The 26,888-nt window shown below is 45.4% G+C and overlaps 1 protein-coding gene across 1 annotated transcript; it reads left to right on the forward strand.

Annotated features, from left to right (window-relative positions):
* The first annotated feature begins 3,076 nt into the window (after window positions 1–3,076).
* Window positions 3,077–26,888, forward strand: LOC119173461 (longistatin-like). Its single transcript, XM_037424275.2, has 5 exons — window positions 3,077–3,138; window positions 9,637–9,847; window positions 14,225–14,311; window positions 15,801–15,910; window positions 26,193–26,888. The coding sequence occupies exons 2-5, from the start codon at window positions 9,672–9,674 to the stop codon at window positions 26,360–26,362; spliced, it is 543 nt and encodes a 180-aa protein (XP_037280172.2). The 5' UTR covers window positions 3,077–3,138; window positions 9,637–9,671; the 3' UTR covers window positions 26,363–26,888.

The following is a 26,888-nucleotide window of genomic DNA, read 5'->3' on the forward strand; positions in this document are numbered from 1 at the left end:
ATCTTCATCAACATCTTCTCTCCCTCTACTTTCCTTTCCATCCCCTTTCCTGACGCGGAGTAGCACGCTAGAACATGGATTCCGGCCGACCTCTCAGCTTTTCTGTAACAATACACATTTATCTCTCTCTCTCATTCCCATGACTGAGCTCTTCTTCCGTGTACCAGCCATTGATTCTGCTCACCCTCTCATAATTATTCAGCCAGTCATCCATGTCCTCAACAGACATCTCACCAAAGTTCGGCGGAACCTGCTATAGTATGACAGGGGACCATCGGTGTCGCCCTTGAAGCACCGGAGCTCTGGTGCTGAGACATCTCGATAGGCGACGGCGGGAATTCAGGTAGTAGTGCTTCCGTCGTCGGGTTCGTCATACCCCGCACCTCCACCAATCTGTTAGGCACGCATAAAAGGTTTAAAGCGGAAGTTTTGTCAGTGCAAAGGCACGAAAAACCGTGGTGATCACCGAAGCAGCGTGGTCATTCCCCTCTTCTTTTCCAGCTTCCCTCGTCTTTCACTTGTAGGTGCACTTCTTCGTAACATGGATCAACTTTGTAGACAAATAGAACAGGAGTGGTGTTATCGACATTACTATATATGAATACATGAACTCATTTCAAATAAGTAAAACGAGAAGTTTATAAGTTGCAAAAAATAGCCATGGCACCAACTGGAACATTTCTTCGACAAGCGGGTCGTAAAGTAGCCAATTCGGTGCAAGGTAGCCACCAACAGCAACTTTGGCTAAGTTAATATAGTAGCAGTGATACAGAAAAAAAATCGTGTCATATTCACGAAATAAATTATCATTGAGGAGCTGGCTCGGAGAATATCGGGAAAACCTGCGAATCCTCCGTACAAATTCGTCTACCATAATATAAAGACGGCAACACGTTGTTATATTTACACATTATGTAAACAATGTTAAATTACATTAAAATGCACTATATGCGTGATCTTAATACCGTATACCTTAACACCCTTGGCATCACTTCATTTAATATCCGCCCATTTGTCTCCCAGCGAAGAGAAAGGAAGCGCACCAAGAGCGAGTGCTTTATGCGCGCCATCTAGCATTCGTGAAATCAGAATAACAGCTGCGCCTCTAGCGGTCGCCTCTGGAACTAAGGTTACGGGGTGGGACTTCGCCCCAGCCTGGTGAGCCAACTACTAAACGTCACGTGAGTGAGAACAACTTTATTATACTAAACGTCACGTGTTCCCTCATACGTTCGCCTGGGATGACTTAATGTCGAATGTCATTTTCTTTTTCTTATTTCACTGCTACTTTTTCTTCTGAGTCGCTTCAACTGATCCATCTGCACTCCCCCGAAAGCTTTCCGTAACTAACGTGTATCCGCACTGCCTGCAGGGTCGAAGGCATCATAGCTTTCTGCACCTCATGTGGTTTTCCAGCATTGCCACCAAAGTCGGCCACTGCAACCAAGTACCTAAAGGAGTATCGTTGCTCGTTTCTTTACGGAGGTTTTTGAGTTTGTTTAGAAAAACCTCCAGTTCCTTCGATTTTTTCTGGCGAAGTCATCACTGATGTTGACAGAATTGACCGAAGTTTGTCGTGAAGACAGTGCGTGACCACGATAGGACGTCACTACGTGGTCACCAAACAGCCTGTGAACAAGATTCTGTTCAAAGTTGGTGGCCAATTGCAGTCAGAGCGTTGACAGATTGTTGGTAAAGCAGTCTAAAGACAGTTGGTAGATACTTTTTTGACTCTTGGCAGGCTCTAGTAACAATCGTTTTTAGACAGTCAACTTAACGTTACTAAACTTTATTGTAAGGGTGGCCCGCTGCCGACAGGCGCTGCCAGTTTTCTACTGCCATCTTGATTACGCAACAGAGCCACCGAAAAAGCAGAAGAAAGAAAAAACACGTCATGTAGTGCAGCGGTATTGCGCACAGACATCTCTTGACAATTGGTGAGCGAGCGTGGATGCACGCCAACACGCATCAGAGATCCGCGCGTGCAGATGACGTTGGGTTGCGTCAAACCTACATTTAGAACTTGCGAGTCGCGCGCGTAAGCTCGTTCAGTTCGCTTTTATTACAATGTAGTACAAAGTGTCGCCAAGTGAACAGGATGTATCATTATGACCGGGAGATCTAGCCTTGTGAGATTTGAACGGTATTTATGCGAACCCAATTAGGCAACGTACTTCGTATAAAAACATAAAGAAAACGTCCATGGCATCGGTGTTTCCTCTCCATTCCTCAGTGCATCAAAGCCCAATGGGCCCTCTCTGTTGATGATACTGAGGATGATGACCCTTACTACGATGATCACGATGATGATGGCGCTCACACACTAAAGGGTTCGGTCCAAGAACCACGGGTGACAGGACGTTTAAGGCGGCGGTCTATCAAGCAAGCAAGCAATATAAATGGCTTAATCTTAGTGTCGTTTTTAAATCCCTTTGTTTATTCATATTGAAGTACGCAGTATCACTGCATTTTGTCTCCCTTTACTTTGATCTGGTTACTTCAATGTGGCACGAGAGATCGAGGCGTAGTCCGGAGAGCTCCGCACGCAAAAATAAGACAATAAAAATAAACAATACAATACAATCACCATTGGGATCATCAACACGAGTTAAAAAGAGGGATCATTGAAACAAATCTAATTAATGATGAACTTCCCCTTCACTTCACTTAACTATTGGCACATGATACATCTGAGCCTATGATATACACAGCTCTGGTCCTATTTTTTGAGTGGCTAGATGCCAATCATACCAGGAGCATAATGATCATTACTATTAGAGAGATATACTCTTTATTAGAAAAAAAACTGACTTTCGCTGGTATGTCATCACCACTGGACAGAGGGCTTGTTGGTTTGTTTGCAGCCTGGATACTATGGCACATACCCACAATGGGGGACTGGCCAAGAAAACATATAACTGATATCCTAGACATGGTAACTGCACTATTTCTTTCAAACAAAAATAGTGTAAAAAGAAAGAAAAAAAAACATTGGCGAAATGAAAAGCAATTAAAAAGTCTCGGTCGTTTTCGTTTTCTTTCTGTCCGCTCGGGCGCTCGTGCAGCTTCTCCCCACTGGCGTCGCTGATGTTCTGCAGAGAGGTCTTCTCTCTTGCAGGCGTCGTTTCGGCAAGCTCGGTGAGTCAGGCATGTCGGCACTTATCAATGCAGTAACGTCCGTCTCCTCTTCGTTCCTAAGGGCATCAGGTTACACGTATATACGCTCGATGCATCATAGCATTACGCACCCCGTGCTGGGCTGGGTATGCAGCGTTACTGACGCCCACTTAAACGGCATCTTTTTCGTTTAATGCGCAAATATGGACTATTTTACCGTTGGGTTTTGGTGCTGCCATATCTTCTGTTAAACCTTACGGCTTTTGTATCTTCAACAACCAAATGAACAGTGCTATATATGGTTGACGCCTACGCGAATGCAAACCATCGGGTCGGTGGACTCGGTGTTTCACGATCCTGTTAATACACGTCGTGGTACAAAGTGATAGGAAAACATTCGTCTAAACGCCCAAGTTGTTCGCGCCCTGTGTATTATGTGTAATCATTTACAGACGGACTCTGCTAGACAATTTCGCAGGGCACTTGCTTCAGCCTTCTAATCACGATCATGCACGATTAATGAATGTGCGAATGTCTGTGTATACGAAGAGCTGGAAGAGACAAACGAATTAGAAGTAACAACGTGGCTGGCACCAGGCTTTACAGGAAGATGAAACTTAAGTTGCAGATGAAGAATTTTACTTCTATATAGACCTGCTTGACGAACGATGCGTGTTTATTGTGATGAAGCTCACATGAACACGTTGAGTGCATTCGACTGAGGTGCTAAATGTTTTTGGTATACTTATTTCCGTCCGCCCTTGTTTGAGCAGTGATGATGATGTTCCGCGGCTAACGCAAAGGTTGCGGGTTCGATTCCGGCCATGGAGGTCGCATTTCGATCGAGGTGAAATGAAGTCCGTGTATTGTGCGATGTCAGGAGTGCCCGTTAAAGAACACCAGATGGTAGAAATTTCCAGAGCCTTCCACTACTACGTCTCTCATGGACATATCATGGTTTTGGAACGTAAAACCTCGGGTATTATTCTTATGCTTTTATTTCATGTGGAAAACCAGTGGGAGAGAAGGGAAGTGAGTTTGTCTAATATTGTGCGATGTTCAAGCCTTCTGGCGTCGCCGACACGATACGATAGCGCAGAGGAAATGGCTATACCACCTGAATACAAAATATTTTGTCGCGTCAACGTTTTGCATTTCTTTTACCCGCTTTTGTACCACCGCATTAAACCCTACCTGTCACAAGGCGCGACGTACAAAGTCGCAATGTTCACTTAACTTAGTCACCAGGTTCTGCTATAGCTGCCGCGTTGAATGGAGCTGGGTAACTGTAGCGCGTTCAGAAACTGCGTCATTCGGTGCATAGTACGTATACTGTAATTCTATCGCTGCTGTTGCAGTGCGCACAGACGCCAGTGGCTGTAATTCTATCGCAGCCGTCGTGATTCTAGCACGGGCGCCAGCGTCATCCCGACCGCGTGCCTCTGTGACCTAGAAGCAGGTGGCAGTGAATATGATACCCAGGCGTTATCCTGGCGGCCTTGTTATATCTCACGAAAAGCAGAGTGAGCAGCCACGAGCCGTGCAGTGCACGCAAAGCGTGTCAGTTAAATATAGACTGAACACGCGCGCGCCACGCAACAGTCAGGTTCATATGTTCGACGCGTGAGCGGTCACCAGCGATTGTTGGGGAGTATAGAGTGAATGATATAAGTGGCAAGCCAGAACTCTAAAAAAATTCAAGTGTTTCTTGTGTTGGGGAAGTCCTGCTCGGAACGAGAGACGGTACTCAGAACGATAAGCAGGACCATAATCCCTCAGCGGCAAGACTCGCGAGTCACGTGATCCCGTCCGTGTCTTGTTCGCCACTATAGTGTCGAACAAATAGACAGACAATGGAAAACACGCTGAAGCCTATCCGAGTACTTTTGGATGTTTTTGGTTGGAGTTCTGGCACCTTTTGAATTCCACCCAACTGCAACTCTGCATGCTGGGACTTTTAGGGGCGAAGTTCGTTAAGGCGTGGTTCTGTCCACGGATGGATGGTAAAACTTTATTTCGTCAGAAAGCAACTGCGGACGATTCCGTGTTAGATGGACATCAACCCAAAGTTTGCGGTGACCTGTGTGGCCCACTCCATGACCCTTAACTGGACGACTGGGTCTGAGCTGGTCAACACGGCCTCCCAGTGCTCAAGAGAGGGATCGCGCATAATATCCACCAGCGGCGGCACTATGCTGCATTCATCCTCTGTCGTTGTCGTACCTAGCCACCGGGATGCGAGATGGGAGATGGCGGTACTTGGAGTGTTCACTAGATGGACGCACGGGCGGACGGACTAGAATACGGATGGCTGCAGACGCATGAAGGCATGGGTGGACGCACGGATCGTCGCGCGAACGGACGGAAGCAAGAACGAACGGATGGACAAAGCACGGACGGGCTGACGGACGCTTCACCACACTCATCATCATTCACTCCGTGGATATGTTGTGACTTTTGAAGGATGCCCATGCAAGAGAACGTAGAAAAAAATCGAAAAAGAAATGCAAGCAGAGTGAGTCGGCTATTGCTTGGTATAAGAAAGAGGGCGTCAAAGAGAGAAAGGGGGGTTAACATTGCAAAGCAACCTGCTGGATAAAAAAGGTGCAATAATGTGGTGAGCCGGATTAATTTGAAATGCTTGCGAGGTTTATAATGTAAGCCCGAGTCAAGGTAGAGGAGCGTTTTTCATTCTCTCTCTTTTTTCCTCGTCTCATTCAACGGCACGAAATCACCGCAGCCGTAAATCAAGCCAACGATCTGTTAGCTTGGTGGCATGGTGTCACCAAGCCCCAAAACCACTGCCACCACGCAAGCTCTGGTAGCACTGTGGTTAGGGTGCTCGGTTGCAGACATGAAAGACACGGGTTCGATCTTTGCTGAGGTGATCGGATGGGGGTGGAAATACTTAAGGTCAATGCCACTTATTTAGGAGCACCTCAATGAACCGCAGATGGTCGAAATTTCTGGAAGCCTCCACGACGGCAGTCATCATAATCATATCGCGGTTTCGGTACACAAAACATCAGAAATTGTTGCTTTTTCCGCAAAGCTAGCGAGAACACAATGAATTTAGAGCAAATGTGTCAGGTTCATCCATCCATCAGTCATTCAATCATTCAATTGATCAGCGTTTATATTTCACCAAACCTCATACAATGGCGAAACATGTGCAGACTGCAAGAAAGCTGCAGTTTTTGCAGCTCGACTAAGCACCATCTATCCTCGGACAGTATTGACAGGGTGATAAAATGATGTAGAGGGATACTAAAATATTTAAATAACTGAATAAATGACAAGAGAGCATAAATATAGCAGGTTATAATACAAGCACAGGGCGAAAAAAATGGCAAGGCAAAGTTTACAAACGAAAAAAAAAAAGGATATTTGAGGTGATTGTCTGAGTTAAATAAGTGCTGGGGAGATCGCCTCCTCCCGAATTTTTTCCCGTTCCGCTTCAAATTTCCGAGTAAACAGTAAAAAAATCAAATATGGTAAACTTGTTGGCAAGTTTGGTGAACATCTTGGATCAGGAAACAGCTAAACACAAGGACGAAGCAGATAAACGATGACTTGTTTGGCGAGTTGTTCGTTCCTCTTCTTAGGCTTCGTTTTTACTGCACTGTTTCCTTATTCAAGATAGTCAAACCACAGTGCATGAGTAGACTTCCCCTCCTATCTTTAAGTAGATAAAATCCTGGCGCCACCCCAGGTTGAGTGGTGTGCTAACTTTATATAATTGATAATCGCATAGGAAAAGTTGCCTGAGAGCCCATAACTCCATACGGCTACGTAGTACTCGATTTGCAAACTTCGAGACTAGTTTGATCTGAGGCTGAGAAATTGAGAAAGCTAAACTATTGAAGCTGGAATTTCAAATCTTCAAGGTCTCTAACTTGGACAGTTATAATTATCTCAATATTAGCTACCTCAACCCCATGTATAACGCAGCTGCTCGAAAGTGGCTGTGAGCAGGTGCGTTCCGCTTGGCGGAGATTAAATGAGGGAAGAGGATTATTCCTAGCCGACTTCGCTGCTCATTAGGGATTTATACACGTGCATCAACTTTGCTCCCTCTTCCTTATCAAGTCTATTTGGCGTCACCACTTCTTTCGCTCAAATCTTAAATGGAAAAGTAACCTAACAGATTCTCTTCCAACCTTGGCTTCTTTGGTGATTGCGATTTGAACGCCTGCGTGATCCTGCTCCGAACTTATAGAATATATTCTAGTTCGTTTTGTGACGTCACAACAAATAGGCAAATCAATATTTCTGAGCGGACGCGAGAGATGTCTGTGCGTGTCCCCCCCCCCCCCTCGGTTGTTACTGTTTATGAATACACCCATAATACCCAGCATTGTTCCCTGAAACACGAACATGTTGACACTCATTACCATCAATATATATATATATATATATATATATATATATATATATATATATGAGATCTAACAGAAAATATTGCCAAGGAAGGTATAGGGAAAGTTATTAGGCCAATTGTAATGTAAATGAGAAGAAAGAAAAGTGGGTGAAAAGATAACTTGCCGTGGGCAGGATAGAGCTCAGTGGTAGAGCATCGAACGTGTTATTCGAAGGTTGCAGGTTCGGATCTTGCCCATGGCAAGTTATCTTTTTTATCCACAATATCTTTTATTTATCCACAATATATATATATATATATATACACACACACACATATATATATATATATATATATATATATATATATATATATATATATATATATATATATATATATATATATTGTGGCGAAGCCTTCGAACAGTCCTCTCCAGCGCTTTCTAGTGGGTCGCCCTTTAGCAAAAAAGAAGAGCAGCTCGTGCAGAGAGTCGGTACCCGCATTGCCTGTCGCTGTCAAGCATCATCGACAAGTGTCCGCCAATAAACGTCCCAACAATATATATATATATATATATATATATATATATATATATATATATATATATATATATATATATATATATATATATATATATATATATATATATAGCATGAGTTGTTGGCAATAACTTGCAGTTTTGTTCAGCTGAACTCCTGTTCAATTTGGTGTTGTGTACATAACAAACAAGTATTTTAGGGAGCTAGCCATGAATGACTGCATTCATTCCACAAAATCATGCTACCTGTGCAAAACATACAGTACGTCGTAATCATTCTATGAACCCTGTGTTCACTTGCAGATGAAGGTGTGCCCAGAAACTAAATTAACAGTGTGTCCAGCCAACAAAACTCTCCGTCAAACAACACAAATAACTCACATTCACAGGCACGCAGAACATGAATGAAATCCTCCATTGCTATATTTTGCAAGCAGGCGTCATGGCACAGCTGTGGTGTGGAACAATACAAACATCTAATGTATAGAATACGTAAGAACGCCTTGTTCGAAGGAAAATTGTTGTATTTTGACCACGGAATAAGATCTGTTGCCCTAATAGAGTGACGGATTGTTCTGTGGTGACTGTGCTGAAGCATGACTTCCGTGAAGAGGCTACGTCTTAAGGAGATAGTTGTATTCTTGCTCACAGAATTGCTCGGAACCGCTATACCTTCAGCATTCTCCGTGAAAGAGGGTTCTCATTTTTTACTGTGACGCTCTATTTCACACGTTGCGCCGGGTACATTTAACACCGGAATTGTTTAGGGCAGAGGTAAACTCCTTGGGATCCATAGTCCACGCTTCCTAGTCCAGCAGCGAGAGTTATGTCTGAGGAGAGGGAGATTATGGATGAAACTAAGCGGATGAGAGGGAAGCCGAGAAGGGAGTTGAGCCTGGTAGGCAAAGGGTATAGCGATGTGGCGACGGTGAGGCTGAGCATTGAGGACGAGAACTAAGGTGATGTTAGTGATGCTACGGCCGGAGCGAAGCAGGTATGCAGTGCGGAGAAGAGGACCACCTGATAACCACCATCCTGGAAAAGCTTACGGTCTCTCATTCGGTCTGGTATGTTCGTTAAGGGCCAAGATATAAGCGATGCCACCAGTTCCACCGCTTAATCAGCATTTGCGACGCTATTGAGTCAGTTGAAGCAATATTCATCCTGCTTCCTGTACGTGGGTTACCTCTTCTTTTTCCTCCCTTGAGGCAGGACGCTCGCTACAGTCTTTTCCTTAGACAGAGTGGTACATGTCTCAACTCGAGAGTCACAGACGACATAGTTCCCAATACGCAAACGCTGTGCCTACCCAGTTTTCCCGGCAATTTCTGATCGATGTGACATTGGATGGTGTCATAAAATATGTTCGTAGAGCTGAAATGCGCTGTGCATTGATTTAGCTTTGGGCCCAACGGGGCTTCGGAGGTGGAAGGGGGGTAATAAAGTTCGTACAACTGAATAGTTCGTGCAATTGGCGATCGGTCAACTGAGGTCCTAAATTTATAATATAGATACGCTATGCTGCGACTAGTTATCCTCTCCTTCATAAAATGGACGACGATACTCTGAATGAGCGGGCCCCACAGCTACCAGAGCGCGTGTCTCTCCTTCTTCCTTGCAGCTCAGAACTTTTCGCCGACGCCTCCCAGGCCTACGATGCTCGGCGAGCGCTGGCTTACCGCGTGGGTGCTGCTGGCCGCCGCTTTGTGGCCCCGGTACGCGGCGATACCGGAGGTAGACGACGCTGGGGTCGACCAGGGGGCTCCTAGTTTCCAGGAGATCGAGGACCTCCGTAGCCGCTACAGCGCCGTCCAGATATCCAGAGACTCAGAGTACGTCCACAGTCGGCATTAACCACTTGGCTCTAACTATACACGCTTGCGCTTGGACGGGGGTTCGGCACCCTCCCCAGTCATATATGGGGGCCGTGTATAAGCCGTGTTTTTGTTCAGCCAGACCTGTCCTGCCATTGTGTAATGTGCACGCTGCATGGTAATTATGGAAAGGCAGTGTTTTTTTTACGAGGATGTACGAATAGTGATATTTAGAACCGAATGGAATACGAATATCGTAGCGATCATAGCGAATCGAACACGACTATAGATAGAGTACAAGTCTAATAGTTTTCGAATATAAAACAGTAATTTTCAAGACGCGCCTAAAAATGTGTAACTTTTTAATTTGAAATACTGACAATTATTAATGGAATGTGGTGATATATGTTTGGGAATTTTTCTTCCCGAAAATTTTGTGCCTGTGTCCTTGAGGGAAGGGGACGTGTCCATGGTGAAACTCAACCCCTCCCCCTCTACGAAATGGCGAACCCTCCCATCCATCCCACTGCTCAAATTATCCGAGACTCGCGCTCAGTCTGTTGTCGAAGATACATCCGGAGTTCCTTCACCCCATTGGCTGCAGTGTTCATCTCATTCAAGACGCTTCCTGGCACTTAATCCCTCACTGAGTAAGAGTAGTATAGACTCCAGGCTACACAGGTCTTCCCGGCAATGAGGCGGCAAATGCTGCCCGCACTTCTCCCCTCCGGGTCGCTGCCCTTCCGTGTCCTGAGTCAGACTCTGGGAACTCCAGTCTCCAACGCTACCGTGATTTTCTATATTTTTTTCACAGTTCGCACCGACTTTACCCTGGCCCCGCACGCGGTCTGGCAAAAGCGGACGAACGACTGCTACGCCGTCTTCAGACTAACACTTTCCTTAGTCCAGCGGTCGCCCGGCACTTCATACCAGAAATATCTGGCACGCGTCCAGCTTGTCGTGTGTTAACTGACACCTTTCGCGTTGTGGCTTCGTGTCCTGCCACTCCACTCCCTTTCTCACCCCCTTTCCCATCCCAACTAGAGAGGCTTGGGAGGAGTACCTGCTCGGCTGCTCTACCTTGAATGCTCAATGCTCCTTGGTGGCGTGCGCCCAGCTAGCGGCGATTTCCAATGGCGTCCCGGACTAGGCACTGCCACTCAGGCTCACAGGAACTCTCTAGTATACTTCAGAATATGAAGTTACCAGCGCTGCCATGTCTATGGCTATAACCTCTGTTTCTTTCTCAAGGTGGGCTTTGATAGGAGTGCATATACAACTACATGGCACACAGGTGCCTTGGTGCAAGCGCACGGGTGCGTGGCCCGGCACCGAGATCGGCGGACGACGCACGTTGGTATATTTAAATCACAGCGCGCCATTTCCAAGCCACGATGAAAGCGTAGAGTTCTGTCTCAAAACAAAGCTGACTAAGGGAAATAATCACCCAAACGTTTTCGGGAGCTCGAAGAGGGGTGTCAAAAACATGTGTTTTGTGTTGCGTATCTACTTCCATATGCTTCCAGCACGAGCGGGTGGAAAAAAAAGCGTAGCCTTCGAGACCTGGCTGTACAATTCACAGTTACCTCTGGGGACTATTATACAGTCCCCTCTGTATAGTTCACTCTGCTTACCCGGTAACCATGGTATGGTTACCGAATAAGCAGGGAATTAAGGTATAGTTCTCAGGAAATTGCTTAAATTTAGCCCTTCCAACAACCAACGGCTTCGTAACTTTTTAACTTTACAACTTTTGCGTGTTTTTTAAGAATAATAATGATTTCGAACTTTAGAAACGGTGCTTTATAAGTCGGGGCATACGAATGTCAACAGATGCTCGCATGAAGGTTAAAGAAATGCCTGCAACAAAGATTGCCAAATCTTATGACACTTTTGTGGTGCAGCTGAACAATCACGTATTCTGCAGGTTTACTTCTGCCGGCGTTTTATTTTTATCTGTCGCTGAGAGTTCAAACGTGAAACAGCAAGACTCTCTAAGGAACAGACTGATGCAGTCACCAGCTGGACGTTAGCGTATACTTGACCAGCCCGAAAGACGAAGACGAAAAATGCATGTACAAAATGAAGGATGGGGACATAAATACGTAGAACAATACCAGTGTTCACACATATACTACATGAAGGACGAAGACGAAAGACGTATACAACATGAAGGACGAGGACGAAATGTATGTAGAACAGGACCAGTGTTCACACATATACAAGAAGAACGAAGACGAAAGACACATATACAACATGAAGGACGAGGACGAAATGTATGTAGAACAGGACCAGTGTTCACACATATACAACAAGAAGAACGAAGACGAAAGAAACGTACAATAGATCCAGTGTTCAGAGCTGGTTCTATTCTACATGTCTTTCATCTTCGTCCTTTGAGTTATACACGCGTCTTGCGTCATCGTCCTCCGTGTTCGTACTGGTTAACTTCGCAAGTGTCGCGCCAACTTTCCGAGACAAAAGCCCACCTAAAGCAGATGGTGGTAGCCGCGGACCAGGAAAAACAAAGTGTTTAAGCCCGGCGTCGTTGTGCGAGTGACGTCATACGGCATGTTCTTGTTTACATACTCCCAGCTTGTTTATGAAGCCCCACTCGTGCCAGTCTTGGAAAAATTAGTCAGCGGTGCGTCATAGGTCGCTAAGAACGCATCTATTTAATATGCTCACGGCGAAAACTATTTGTGGCTTGAAGTAGGGAGCTGCTGTAAACAGGTGTTTTCGCTTTCTCGCCGCTGGCAGCGTGGCATTAACCGGAGATGGAAATGGCGCGCGCTAACTGGACGAGCTTCTAGTCCTACGTTTTTCGTAGAGTGCAGACCTCGTCGTTTTATCACTTCAGTTTACGAACGTGGTGACGACAATAATAAAAAAAAATGACTAAACTTCAATAATAGGGTCCTGCCGTAACGGCAGGCTGTTTGCTTGTTCGTCTAATGCGTTCCCCACATTTGGTGTGTTTGGCGCTGCCGGATAAATATCGTCTGTAATGCACGAACCATGTTTCCCAAAGCTCTAAGTTGACTAACACCATTTGCTAATATACATTACGCGCCTTGCGGACAGGACTGAAGCGGTCTTAAATGCTTCCATCTTTAAACGGTTAATAATTAGGTCGTCTAAAAATTTGTGGTGATCTATTATCGAAGTGTAAGAATTTAATCGTATTATGAACATTTGCACGTAACTGTGTCAATTAAATGATCGAATATTTTTGTAATTCATGAGCAATATGAATATGTTGTTGGTGTGAGGTCATTTTGACAATAATAATGCGAAGGAGAGAGTTGCATACCGTGCGCATATAAAGCCCAGATAATTAAACAGGGCAGCGTGCAAAGACACTAACAAAGAAGAGCGGCACAGTGCGCTTTGTCCGTGTAATTAAGCGCTGACCTGCTATGTGTTCTCTAACGTATCAAGAGGCCCAAACAAGCGCGTTTCTGTATCTAATGGCATTCGTAGAATGTCTCATACGTAAGGAGTTTACAAGGAATAATCAGCCCCATTAAGTTATCGTAGGCGCCATGACAATATATAAGCTGAAGAAGTGCTTGTCAGTAAATAAACCAATTGATTGATTGATTTGTGGGGTTTAACGTCCCAAAACCACCATTTGATTATGAGAGACGCCGTAGTGGAGGGCTCCAGAACTTTTGACCACCTGGGGTTCTTTAACGTGCACCCAAATCTGAGTACACGGGCCTACAACATTTCCGCCTCCATCGGAAATGCAGCCGCCACAGCCGGGATTCGATCCCACGACCTGCGGGTCAGCAGCCGAGTACCTTAGCCACTAGACCACCATGGCGGGGCGGTAAATAAACCGAAATCGTTGCGTACCAGTAAGGGGATTGTCGTGTTGCTACAGGAAGTTCGGATTGCTTCAAGGTTTTCCAAACCTGGTGAGACTAGCCAACCTCAATGAGCTGCTTTGTCTCAACAGATGCAGCGCACGGGCATGTCCTAAAAGCAAAGTTTTGTTATTTATAGTGTTTATATTTTCTTTTTTTAGCAGATGTATAGTGTACCACGTTCAATATATTACCCAGAGACTTGCGCTAATGGGAAATAACGCCGTTTCTCTTGTGGGAAAATGAGTCTAATATTCGTGTCGGATATTTACGAAATAGGAGTGATGATTTGTTAAGTCGAATATTCGTGTCGGAAATTCGGGAACTTGCCATGGCGATTAGTCTAGTCTAACACGAATCACGTAGCTAGACGCATTCGAGTTGTATTCGAAACATTGAATATTCTCACTTTCCCTGCGGTTAAGAGCTATTGAAAGATGAGCAAGGGTTAATATATCTTTCCTGAAAGGTTAAACCTTTACAATGTTTTTTTTTTTTTCGCTCGAATTCCTTCTCTGTCCAGGCACATCAAGAGAGACCTGTCCCGTGTCCTGCTCTTTGCAAAGGAGGGCAATCTGGACACCGAGGAAACGACTTTTTACTTCATGAGGTTCGTCATTCTTGTGTTGTCGTGGTAATTTAAATTTTTGCTGTGAAAGAATTCGTATTTATATTTTTTGCAGCAAAATGATCGCAAGAGGCCCATTTTCTTTATTGTTTCGTGACTGCTAATTATAATTTGTTGGGTAGGGACTAGCCAGAACTTTTTTTCGGAAAGGGGGGGGGGGGGGGGGTAGAACGTTCAATGGTAGAATGCTATCTAGTGAGGCTAGTCTAGCCGTGATATTTGATGAATGAGGGAGTGTTAAATGGGATGTAATAGGACTTAGCGAAGTCAGGAGGGCAAGTGTGATTTATACAATGCTGAAGAACGGACAGGTCCTTTGCTACCATGGATTAGTTGACAGAAGAGAACTAGGAATGGGGTTTCTCATACAGAAGAATACCGCTGGAAACATAGAGGAATACTGTAGTATCAGTGAGAGGGTGGCAAGCATCGTAATTAAGCTTAACAAAATGTAAAAGATGAAAGTGGTACAGGCCTACGTCAAGCGATGATGATAATTTGGTTAAACGCTTCTACGAAGACGTAGAGAGAGCAATTAATTAAGTAGAGACACAGTGTGTTATACTTATGGGAGAATTTAATGCAAAAGTAGGCAAAAAACAGGCCAGAGACCATGCATTGGTGGAATATGGCATATCGACTCTAGAAATGCCAGAGGGGAGTTATTAGAAGAGTTCTTAGAACGTAATATTTTAGAGATCTCGAATACCTCCTACAGAAAATAGGCTAACCGCAAGTAGACATGCCGGAGTTGAAATGGCGAAGCTAAAAATGAAATATAAATCATTCTGTATGCAAACCCAGGCATCGTACAGGATGTAGAAGTAGTTGGCAAGGTTCGAGCTCTCACCATAGAATGGTGAGAGCTCGAATTCTCCTAGATTTAAAAATAAAAAGGAATAAATTGATACCTAAGAAGCCAATGAATGGGCTAGCGCTGAGAGGGAAAGGACGGGAATTCAGAGTTTTACTTCAGAATATATTCACAGCTCTAAGCGAGGTAATCTTACTTGTATCATCGAAGTATCAGATAATTTTACAAGTATAATTACCAAAGAGAGCGCAATGGAAGTTGGAGGTAGACAGGATACTGGCAAACTAGCCCAGGAAACGAAAAATCTCATTAAGGGATGACAAACCATGAAAGCCTCAAATTCAATCGAGAAAATTGAGTTACTGGAGCTTTCGAGGTTAATTAATAGGCGTAAGGTAGCCGACATTAGAAGGGCAATCACGACGAGCGAGTTCCTTCAGAGAGGCAAGGATGCGCAGACCTTGTGCGTTGTGTTTTAAATATATTTTCCTTTAGGGGAGCGGGGATGGGCGGAAATCTTGAAGAGGCTGCTTTCCCTTGTCCCCCTTCCCCCCCCCCTCCTTTTTTTTTTTTTTTTTGCAAGAGGTGAAATTGAATCTCCCGCTCTGCTGACAGTGGGAGCACGCAACTGTCGTGGTGGCGCCATCTGTTTTGCAGGATGCACGACTACGACGACAACAACCAACTGGACGGGCTGGAGCTCATGCAGGCGTTCGACCACCTTCTCGAGCACAACAACGAGACTTCGACCGAAACGAAGCTGGTCGGTAAGCGACATTAGCTTGACGGGGCACGATCTATTACGGGCACACAAGTCTCCGCCAGCGAAAACGTCACCCCAGTACCGGACAGACAAGTTATAGCTAAGTGGTCAGACCGTAGAGACCGAACAGTGTTACTTTGGCTGGAGTGACAATACCGGTCTCCGCCAACACCACCTAGATCCCTAGGGCCTTTCAGATGGTTGCGTGACGTCACCCCGGGACGTCACGCTGCGTCACGGTATTCCGGAGCGTCGCGCTCGCTTCTACTGGTGTTTTTATAGTCTGTGATGGGTGCGAAATACTCTGTCATGTATTTGTGAATTCTTCTCGGGCACAAGGGAAGCGTTCTGCATATAGTTTTACTCTCAAGAGAGTTTAAGAAACCATACCACTCCAGATAAGCTTTATTCTGTTAGAACATCACTTTTTTTCTTCATTGTTGCCGATTTCCGTGCTGTGGCTTTTTTCTGTGCATTAGAGAGTTTTAGAATAGCGCACCGCAAGCCCTTGCGGTGTGGTCGCTGCCTCTGCGCATGCGTCGTAACGCGAGTCGGCGTTCGCGGCCCGCGCGCAGAAAATCCGTAATGAAATAGCGTGCGGTGATCGCGGCCCGCATGTGGCCCGAAAACGCTGGTTTCGAGGCTACGGTGTCGCTCCGATCGTGCGTTGCGGTTCGCAGCAGGGCAAACGCTATTCTAAAATTCATATGGCAACCGCTACGCCCGCAACGCCCCCAGCGCTTGCAAACGGTGTTCTAAAACTCCCCATTGTCTTGGATGCTGTGATTTTTCAGTAAGCAAAAGTTGTTCAAGACAACGTTGGTTGCTGTGCGAACTACCAAGCGCAAGACAGTTTGTGCGGTGTATGTATCAGTGTTAGTTTGCGATTCCAGCAAGGAAAATGCCAGCGAAGCGATGATACCACGTTGGTCACTGCATGAGAGAGTGTTTGGCGCATCCTCCCAATGGCAGTTTCTGCACAACTACGTTACCGGAACCAAGCTGACGACAGGTGGTTGTGAAAATTTCAGCCCTCCTCCGGTTCGGTTGGCTATCATTGAACTATTTCTACCTAAATTTTCCTGTTTTCTATAACTAGTGCGCAGAAACAAGCGGAGCATGAAAATTTCTTGAAGGAAGCATGTGCAGCATATCCACGAAGTCTTCAAGAAGCATAATAATGAACCTCAGTATTTCTGTGTGTTTTGACTCTTTCCTTATTTCAAGTAGCTCGCTTGAGTGTCTATCGAGCTGCTCCAACGACAACGATAGGGGAGGAGTGTTGCACAATCGACTTGGTACAGTGCTTCCCCAAGAAAGCGATCGAAGTTGCACTCCTTTCAGAACAACAGTGAGAGATCTCGAAGAGCAGTCAATGAGCATTTAGCTTAAGCAGAGGGATTGTTTTCGATGACAAGACACCTCACGCACTCGTCACTGATAGTTACTGTCCAGAAATCATTATTGCAGATCTTTGACAGGTTCATCTTTGAAGTCCGTGTATGAAGTCATCTTGTTTCTCTTATGCTCAAGTTCACTAGACTGAAGTGATTTCTTTACAGCTTCTTGCAAATCAGAGCTCTCCCTCTGTCTCTTGCGTTCTTCTTCGCTAACGATTCACCGCGTTTCCTCGCTAGTGATTCACGACTTTGAGGACAAGTATTTTGGACAGTTTTGAAAGATAGGAGGTACACGTTTGCATCCCTCTCGTTATGCTTCTGTTTACCTTCCTGTTGGTTAATCTTAATGCCACAGCGTCGTTATAAAATCATCTGCATAAAAATGGAGTTCACAAATCTGCGTGCGCAAGAGAAAAAAAGACGGCTGTTATAATTTCGATACACATGAAACACACTACGCGTAAATATAACCTGCGATTAGCTTCTCCTTGTTAATTATTTAACTGTGGTATATGCACGAATCTGATCATAAAAAGAAGAAAAAAAAAACGTCACAGTGATACTGGTACCGTAGCAAACAGATTTTTTTTTTTTAACGTGACACTATGAAGTTTGAGATCAATGGGCCAGGCAAGTATTGCGCCTGCGAAGAATCTTTCAAATAAATAAAGGAAGCAAGCCAAGGAAAAATGAAATCGTCTTCGAAGGCGGGTTTTACATCCGCAATGAGAGAAAATTACATTTTTGTTTCTGACTACTTATGTTTCATTTCTTGCACCGCATCATGAGAATACCATTTTTATTGTCGCAATAATTTGCTACATAACACGCTTGGCATTGGAGGATGGTTGCACACATCAATATGCAGAAAAGAAAATACAGAGACCAAACCAGGTTTAGTTTATGGCAGTGAGAGCAAAATAGAAGTTATTTTAATTATAGTTCTCAGCGCTTTTAATGTATGCACCCCACTACTCAGCGAATATTCACGAGAAATGAACTCTTCTCCATCTTTATGTTGAATTATTCTCATTATGTTCGAAAAAAAGTATTACTTTGCGACAATTACAGCTGTTGCAGCTAAGAAAGAAGATTAACACACCCGATAAAGCAGTGTTAGGAATTCTTTACCTTCGAATACACTGTTGGCATGAAATTCTTCTGTGGGATAGCTCAAAAAGGCGCTTTTTTCTGTGCGTTATCACTTCGGAGGGATTTCGAGCGTACACTTATAACCCATCGTCATAGTTTTCACGGCAGCTGGAAACACAACACCGTTCCATGTTGCACGAATGATTGATTTGTTGGGTTTAACGTCCCAAAACCACTACATGATTATGAGAGACGTCGTAGTGGAGGGCTCCGGAAATTTCGACCACCTGGGGTTCTTTAACGTGCACCCAAATCTGAGTACACGGGCCTACAACATTTCCGCCTCCACCGGAAATGCAGCCGCCACAGCTGGGATTTGATCCCGCGACCTGCGGGTCAGCAGCCGAGTACCTTAGCCACTAGACCACCGTGGCGGGGCTCCATGTTGCACGAACTTGCAGTCGTTGCGATGCTGTACAATTCACACCAAACGTGTACGCCGAAAAGAGAACGCTCACAAGCGCGTCAAAAAAAAAAAAAACACTAAATTGGGCGAGAACGCATGGCACGGAGAACACAAATTGTGCCCTTACTTGCCTGGACAAGCACGCCGAGAACCCACTTGTAGGCAGACTGCAGTATGTTTAGTATGGAGAAATTTATTAAGGTCCTGAGGATGAGTCCAAGACTGATGCTGCTCCCACGTCGGGACAAGGAGATTAAGCCCTTCTGCAGCCAGCACACGGGCCCTCTGGACAGCCCTGAGTTGGTCCGCCAGCACATCACTGTGCGGCATTGGCCGCCGCCACTGTTCACCGTGAGAAGTCGCACCGGCCAATGCCGAGCAGCGCCAGAGCATGTGTTCAAAATCGAGCCAGCCCACAGACTTACTACAATAAATCGAAACCCCGCAGTCCGGATTAATTTTATTCATGACGAACGGGTTGGGGTACGTCCACGTCTGCGGAATTCCTAATGTAACCACACGTTTAGTCTAGAATGTGGCAAAGGTAATTCCCTGTACTCTAAGTAATTATGTTTGGTTATCTCGTTGCACGTTAACGGCTCGTCCCTAAACTCCGGAGCGGGAGGTTCAGCCACCTCAGGGATTGCACGGCACATTATTCCTCGTGCCTCCATGTGCGCCACCCTGTTGAGGTTACGCGGGGTTCCCTACTGACACCGTGTGTGCCGGAAACCAAGTAATGGCATGCGGAGTGATGTACTTACCCTGCAGCAGCGGTCTGTAAGCCGGTTCGGTAATAACTCCCCTCGAGAAGGTGTAATTAATCGTTTTTCCCGTTTTTCTGAGGGGCCTCTGGCGTGACATTGCACGAGGGGAAATCAAGATGTGAACAGGCCTGAAGAATTTTTAGAGGGTGTTGACACCACACTATAGGGTGTCCCGCTACCAGTGAGCGTCTAGTTCAAAACAAGAACATGCAACGACATACATATCTAATAAAAGACACAAAGAGCACAAACAGCTAGGGTAGCCTCTGGTCTTTTTTTTTTCTTTTTCCTCGCAGTTTCGGCGCTTTTTTCCGGATTAGTTCCTCTTCTTTTTTCGTGTGTCAATTAGACGGTCACGTTCCGGTACGTGACCACGTACACCGCTTCTCATGTGTTAAACACAATGTAGCAATGTGGTGAGCGCACTTTCCCACTGAAAATATGAATCTGAGTGGGGCATAGACGCACTCGTTCACGGTTCTCGTGGTTTTACAGGAAAACGGGTATAGAGGGGTGGCTGCATACGTGCGGTCAAACAACAACAACAACAACAACAACGACGACGACGACGACGACAACAACAACAACAATATAATAATAATAATAATAATAATAATAATAATAATAATAATAATAATAATAATAATAATAATAATAATAATAATAATAATAATAATAATAATAATAATAATAAACCCTTGACTTCAATCCTGCCCTCAACACGTTTTTTGGACAATGCAGTGCCGCCCAGCGCGGCTGGGCGGCCTTCCTACTTTTTTCTTCGTTTCTTCCATCGTTTCTTTGTTTTTGTATTTTTCATCTGTTCTTGCCTATGTACTTGTATTTTTCTTTGTACATATGTTTCTCTGCCTCTATCATTGTCGCTTTTAATTTCACTCTTTTTCTATCTTTGCTCTCACTCTCTCTTTCTCCTTATCTATCGTTTCTTGTTTTTTTTTCTATCTCAATGTCCCTATTTCTTCATTTTTCTTTCTTTATTTCTATCTCATTCTTTTACACAGGCGTGAATCCTTAGAATCGCTGCTCTAGGTCTTTCCAGAACGTCGAATAATCGCTGTGTTTGGTAGCGCACGGTTCCATAGTCTCAACTGATAACGGAATAAAAGCACAGTGCAGTGAATGGGTCATAAGGCTCTGTACACCTCCCTATTCTAAGGTTATAGCCTGAGAAGCCTAATGAGACGTCGACGTCGTCCCGTGGCGTCGGCTTCAATGCGAGTGATGAAAAAAAAATTCCGCCATATCCACGAAGTGAATGATGATGAGTGGGCGAAGCTCCGGAGGTAAACCTGGTAAACCATGAATCCTCTGTACATTTTGCCCACTCGATTTTATTACATCGCTCCCCCTAGCGTACGTCGTCGCACTAAATCGAACGATTGCCTTCAACCAATGACACGCGCCATATGTGACATCATTCCTATTTTATAAGATCTCGCGTCTTTCATCAACTACAAGTACCGCTTTCTAGTTTATAACATCTTGCATCTTTTCATCATCAGCTACAAGTACCACCATCTAGTAAACACTACAAGAACTAAACGAGAGGTGGCTACGATGGATGGATGGATGGATGTGGCTGTACCCTTTAGATCGGGCGGCGGCTAACGCCACCTAGCCGTAATACTTAGTGAACTAACCATTACATTTATCTTTTTTTTTCCCTTTAAATAATGAAGTTGAGGATTCGTACTTCGCAGTGAAGGGTTTAATTTTCACTCGTGCCTTGACTTTAGCCACCAATCAGATAACCTTCTTCTAGTTAAGTCTACCCGCTTAAAGTCTATTTTGCCCTCGCTGTCCCTAAATCCCAGTGCTTTGAAAAACTCTGCGCCATCATCCTGAACTATAGGGTGAAGCCCTTTACAGAACATTATCAAGTGTTCGGCAGTTTCTTCTTCCTCTCCACACGCACTGCATACTGTGTCGACCCCTTCGTATTTGGCCCGATATGTCTTGGTTCTCAGTACTCCCGTCCTGGCCTCAAACAGTAGAGAACTACCCCGAGTATTATCATAGATCCTTTCCTTGGCAATTTCCTGCTTAAAAGTTCGATAGATCTCTAGTGCGGACTTCTTAATCATGCCCATTCTCCACATGTCAGTCTCCGTTTCCTTCACTTTTTTCTTAACCGATAGTTCTTTTTGGTTTGGCCACCTGCTGTTTTCTAAGTATTTACCAGTCAACTTCCTGGTTCGCTTCCTCCATTTTGTATCGACATTCTTCATGTACAAGTAGCTGAAAACCTTCCTAGCCCAACGCTCTTCCCCCATTTCTCTCAATCGCTTCTCAAATTTTATCTTGCTGCTAGCTTCCCTGCCTTCAAATGATGTCCATCCCATATCACCTTGTACTCCCTGATTTGGTGTATTCCCGTGAGCTCCTAAAGCAAGCCTACCTATTCCACGTTGCTTAATTTCTAATCTTGCTTGAACTTCTGATCTCATGCACAAGACCGCATTGCTGAACGTCAGCCCAGGAACCATGACCCCTTTCCATATTCCTCTCACAACATCATACCTATTGTAATTCCACAGTGCCCTATTTTTCATGACTGCTGCATTCCTGTTACCTTTAGTCGTCACGTATATTTCGTGTTCCCTCAGATACTCGGTCCCATTGCTTATCCATACGCCCAGATATTTGTATTTATCTGTTATCTCTAGCGTGACCTCCTGTATTCTAAGCTCACTACCTTCGTTGTCATTGAAAATCATGACTGCTGATTTTTCCCTACTGAATCTAAAATCTAACCTATCTCCCTCATTACCGCAGATGTCCATCAATCTCTGCAAATCTTCCTTGTTGTTGGCCATTAGCACTATATCATCTGCGTACATTAATGCTGGTAGTGCCTGATCAATAAGTTTTCCTTGTTTGACTAAAGAGAGGTTGAAGCCCAGTCCACTTCCCTCTAATTTTGCCTCTAATCCTTGTAGGTACATCATGAATAATAAGGGTGACAGGGGGCACCCCTGCCTAAGCCCCCGTTTTACCTCTGCAGGCTTGGATACCTGTTTTTCTCACTTTATAACTACCTTGTTACCTTTATAGACACCCTTTAAAAGATTAGTGACTACATGTTCCACGCCTAGTGTGTCCAGTATTCCCCACAATTCCTCTTGAACCACGCTATCGTACGCTCCCTTGATATCCAAAAATGCTAGCCACAGGGGCCTGTGTTCTTTTTCTGCTATTTCGATGCACTGCGTCAGTGAGAACAGATTGTCTTCCAACCTCCTGTGTTTCCGAAACCCATTCTGCAGTTCCCCCAACACCCCCTCATCCTCTATCCACGCCTGCAGTCTTTCCTTTATAATCTGCATCACCAGCCTGTAGACCACTGATGTCACTGTTATAGGACGGTAGTTGTTTATGTCAGCTTTGTCCCCCTTTCCTTTATAGATCATGCTCATCCTGCTAAGTTTCCATCCATCGGGAACTTCACCATCGATCATTATTGTACTCACTGCCTCTCTCGAAGCCTGCTTAGACGTCGGACCTAATGTTTTTATCAGCCTAATTGGAATGCCATCTGGGCCTGTTGATGTACTACTAGGAACCCTTTTCTCAGCCCTTTCTCACTCTTGTTGTGAAAATGGAGCCATTGCACCACTTGATTCGTCTTTGTCTATTGTGGTGCATAAAGTACTTCTTTGTTGAAATTTTTCTGTCACCCTTGTTCTTATATATTCAATAGCTTTGTCCCCTTCTAGCCTAGCACCTTGGGCTGTAGTTATAAAGTTCTGCTCTAGGCTCGTCTCATTTCTTAGGGAGTTTAGATGGTTCCAAAATTTCGCAGCTGCCTTTCTATCTTTTTTATGTACTTCTGTCAGCCACTGAGCTCCCTTCCTTCTAATCTTTTCATTGATCAGAAGGGATGCATCCCTTCTACAGCTTAGAAAGGTTGCCCATTTTCTTTCCACATCATCTGTCGGTTCACCCCGCTGCTTATGTTAATATACCCTATGTCTGAATTGGCTCGGCGCTCGTGGCTACGTCTATTTATGCCCCGGACTCTACGTATCTTAGATATTGGTGCCACTTTGGAATCGTATCTGTCCATACCACCTGTCGAAGAGTCTCCCTGGTTGTTTTCCTCGTTACTAGCTATCCTGCACCCCGAAGGGCTCGCTTGCCCCCCAAAAAAGCTACTGCGCGTCCTGCAAGTCGCCAACCCACCTCATGACCTAGCCGCCCATCGAAGTGAATTCTGTCTCGTTGAAAACCCCCCCACCTATGCACCTCTCTGTTTATTTCCACCACCTCAAAGCCTTTCTCTCGACTCATCCGCCATATCTCTTGGTTTGCGTTGACCACCGCTCTTTGCAGGTTGCTATCACGCACCGGTACCTCCGGTATCGTGCATATCACTACCTGCACCTTAGGAGAAGTGGCGCGCATGTCATCGACGCCTTTCGCCAGTGTGGCTGCTAGTCCTGCTGCATCTTCATTTAGGACATCGTTTAAACCGCCTGAAATTATCACGAGGTTGCGTCTATCAGCTGTCGTTTTGAGCTTTGCGCTCGCTTGCTTCATGACTGCTTCCAGCTTGCGTCCTGGGAACGCCCCTACTGCAACCCTCTTGTCACCTCTTACCCTCTCTTTGATGGCTTCTGTGCATCGATTTAAATTTGAGTCCCCGGCGATTATCACATGCTGTGACTTTTCCGCTGGAGCGTTCTGCACCTGGGGGCTACTTGCACCTGTGACGCTGGCTGCTTTGTTCCCTTCCTGCCCCACCACTACCTCGCTGAAGCTGGGCCTTGCGACAGTTGAACCGGCTAAACCTGTTTTTTCCAAGCTTGCTTGGTTTTCCTTCTCCACCGTTCTGGTTGCCGGTTCCCTACTGTTCTCTCGGTAGGTCGCTTCTTTGTTCAGCTTCGCTAGCACTTCCTCGGCGGACTTCAGTCTTTCTCCCATTGCCCTCGTTTTTTCTTGCTCTGTCGCCAACGCAGTCTCGAGTTTGGCGATTCTCATCAGCAGTTCACTCTGGGCAACCATCATTTTCTCCATTTTTTCCTCGACCTCACATTGCCTACACTTCGCGTCAGCCTCTTCTCCATCCGCTTCTACGCTTGGGTCCACTTTCAAACCCACTCCACATCCTGAACACTTTACAGTCTTTTTAACCATGCCTTTCTGACACCAATTGTCCCTATACTCGATAATTACTAAACTCGAGCCCTGCACCACGAAAAAAAAAAAGAAAGTCCAAGCTCTACTACAAAAATTTGCGTGTTCAATGTACGCGCACCTCCCCAACGGGGTGGCAAAAAAAAAACAACAAAAAAATTCAAACACACACACCCGCACTAACTAATAAATACCTGGTGACTGGCCCCCGAAAAAGCCGTACCATAAAATAAGTGCTACGAAGATTTCAACCGCTGCCTTATAATTATAGAGACAAGCTCAAAACATGCAAAAACACTTATCTGCGCAGTCGATCCGGAGCGCTCAAAAAACACGTCCATCCACCTTGACAGCCTGAACTTAACTCATACAGGAGACGCTACATACAGGAGACGGTACCACCATCTAGTGAACACTGCAAGAACTAAACTAGAGGTGGCTACATACAGGGGACGGTACTGCCATCTAGTGAACACTGCAAGAACTAAACTAGATATGGCTACATACAGGGGACGCACAGCCCACGCCCTAAGGAGCTTCGCCCCTAAAAAATCACCTGATAATGCCACCAAATACGTCATCCTGTCACATATCGTCGACGTTCGTGACGTCAAGTCATGGAGAATCTTCGCATAGGGTGACGTCTCTGTGACGTCGTGGTGAAATCACGTCATGTGAAGCGTAGTGGGAATAAGGCAGTTTATTACCGTACGATTTTTCACTTTTTATTTTCTTTTTAATTTCTTGTTCGAGCTATCGCAGAACTTCTGACTGGCGGGGGTCGACTTCCGTTGTGTTGCATGAGAAACGAGGTGTCGCTAGGGGCTAGCGCCATAATTAAAGCACATAGAAATCTGTAAACATGTTAATTCCTCGAGCGTGCTTTCATGACAACTGCATTCTCTTACGGTGGTATGCCCGGCTTGCTTATACGCAAGCTCTTTCGTTTCTTTGTATTCTCCTTGGGTGAGCCTCGGAGCATTGATTAAAGGAACGCAAGAACGTGGGTAGGCAAGCGGCTTAGGGTGGCCGGCATGCACTTAAATCCTTTAGTAGAGAACTTGAATGATGGGGTCACAAGTAGGCTTGGGTAAACAAGCTCTTACCTTACTTTGTGCTCTCTTTAGGTCAGGCTTCCCAGCAGAAGTAAGCGGGGATATATACAGTAGGACGCAAGAACTCGCAGACCCAATGACTAGAAGTCCTCAGCACTAAAGCTCTCTATATAACAGAGCTTTAGTACCGAGGTCTCAAACTGGCTTGCGTATACGTAAACCCCTGTGTTCTTTTCGTTCCCGATGGGCGCGGCTTGGAGCACACGGGGAAACGCAAGAGCTGCAGCCTACGGAAGCCGTCCCCGGCACTCATACTCTCTATTTTCTTGGCTTTCCGGCGGCGCTCCAGCGATGGTGGACAACCTGATGGCCGTGGACGCCAACGACGATGGTTTCGTCTCCTTTCCCGAGTGGCTGGCCTTCATCCGGACCGCGAATCCCAAGGGGCAGGAAAACAGCGAACACGGCGGCAGAGTCTCGAGCCAGGGGCAGCCGAAGCACTCTCACTATGGTGCGTGACTCGAGAACAAAATATACCTGCCAGGACCTCGACCACCAACACCGTACCCACCCATGTCTACAGCAAGCTCCGGTAGAGCCCTCTGCACTCACAATGTCATGTGGCTCATTGATGCTGAACAAACCTCTGCCGCATGGTTGATCGTCATAGCGCGGACTGCTGCACGTTTCCTCAAGCTTCGCCTTGCTTATTGTACAGTTTAACTTTCGAGGTGCTGTATCAGTAGTCTAGCATCACCTTGCTTGCGTAGTACTCTTAATCAGCTTCGCAGGGGGCTGAACACTTTTTGAAGCACGCGCAGGCTTCTTTTGACCGCGGTAGCATTTCTGTGTTTTCTCCACGATGACATTTTTGTTTCTTTCCTTCATTAGCCACAAGAGTGCAACGTGTATTGTGGTGTGTGTGTGTGTTTTCTTTTATTCCAGTCAACGTGTACCTGATACGCTTATACCGTGGTCCTGACCGTGTTAGAGATAAAGTGTCAGTGCATCCGCATTTCTTCTATGACTGAAACTTTGTAGCTGT

This window comes from Rhipicephalus microplus, chromosome 5 (genome assembly GCF_043290135.1).
Source record: "Rhipicephalus microplus isolate Deutch F79 chromosome 5, USDA_Rmic, whole genome shotgun sequence".
NCBI classification, from domain to species: domain Eukaryota; kingdom Metazoa; phylum Arthropoda; class Arachnida; order Ixodida; family Ixodidae; genus Rhipicephalus; species Rhipicephalus microplus.

What these genes read in the sequence shown, in the direction of transcription:
- LOC119173461 (XM_037424275.2), top strand. Translation starts at nt 9,672, where the DNA reads ATGCTCGGCGAGCGCTGGCTTACCGCGTGGGTGCTGCTGGCCGCCGCT. An exon ending in CAGATATCCAGAGACTCAGA is followed by an intron (nt 9,848 to 14,224) that starts GTACGTCCACAG and finishes TTCTCTGTCCAG; the next exon opens with GCACATCAAGAGAGACCTGT. An exon ending in ACGACTTTTTACTTCATGAG is followed by an intron (nt 14,312 to 15,800) that starts GTTCGTCATTCT and finishes TCTGTTTTGCAG; the next exon opens with GATGCACGACTACGACGACA.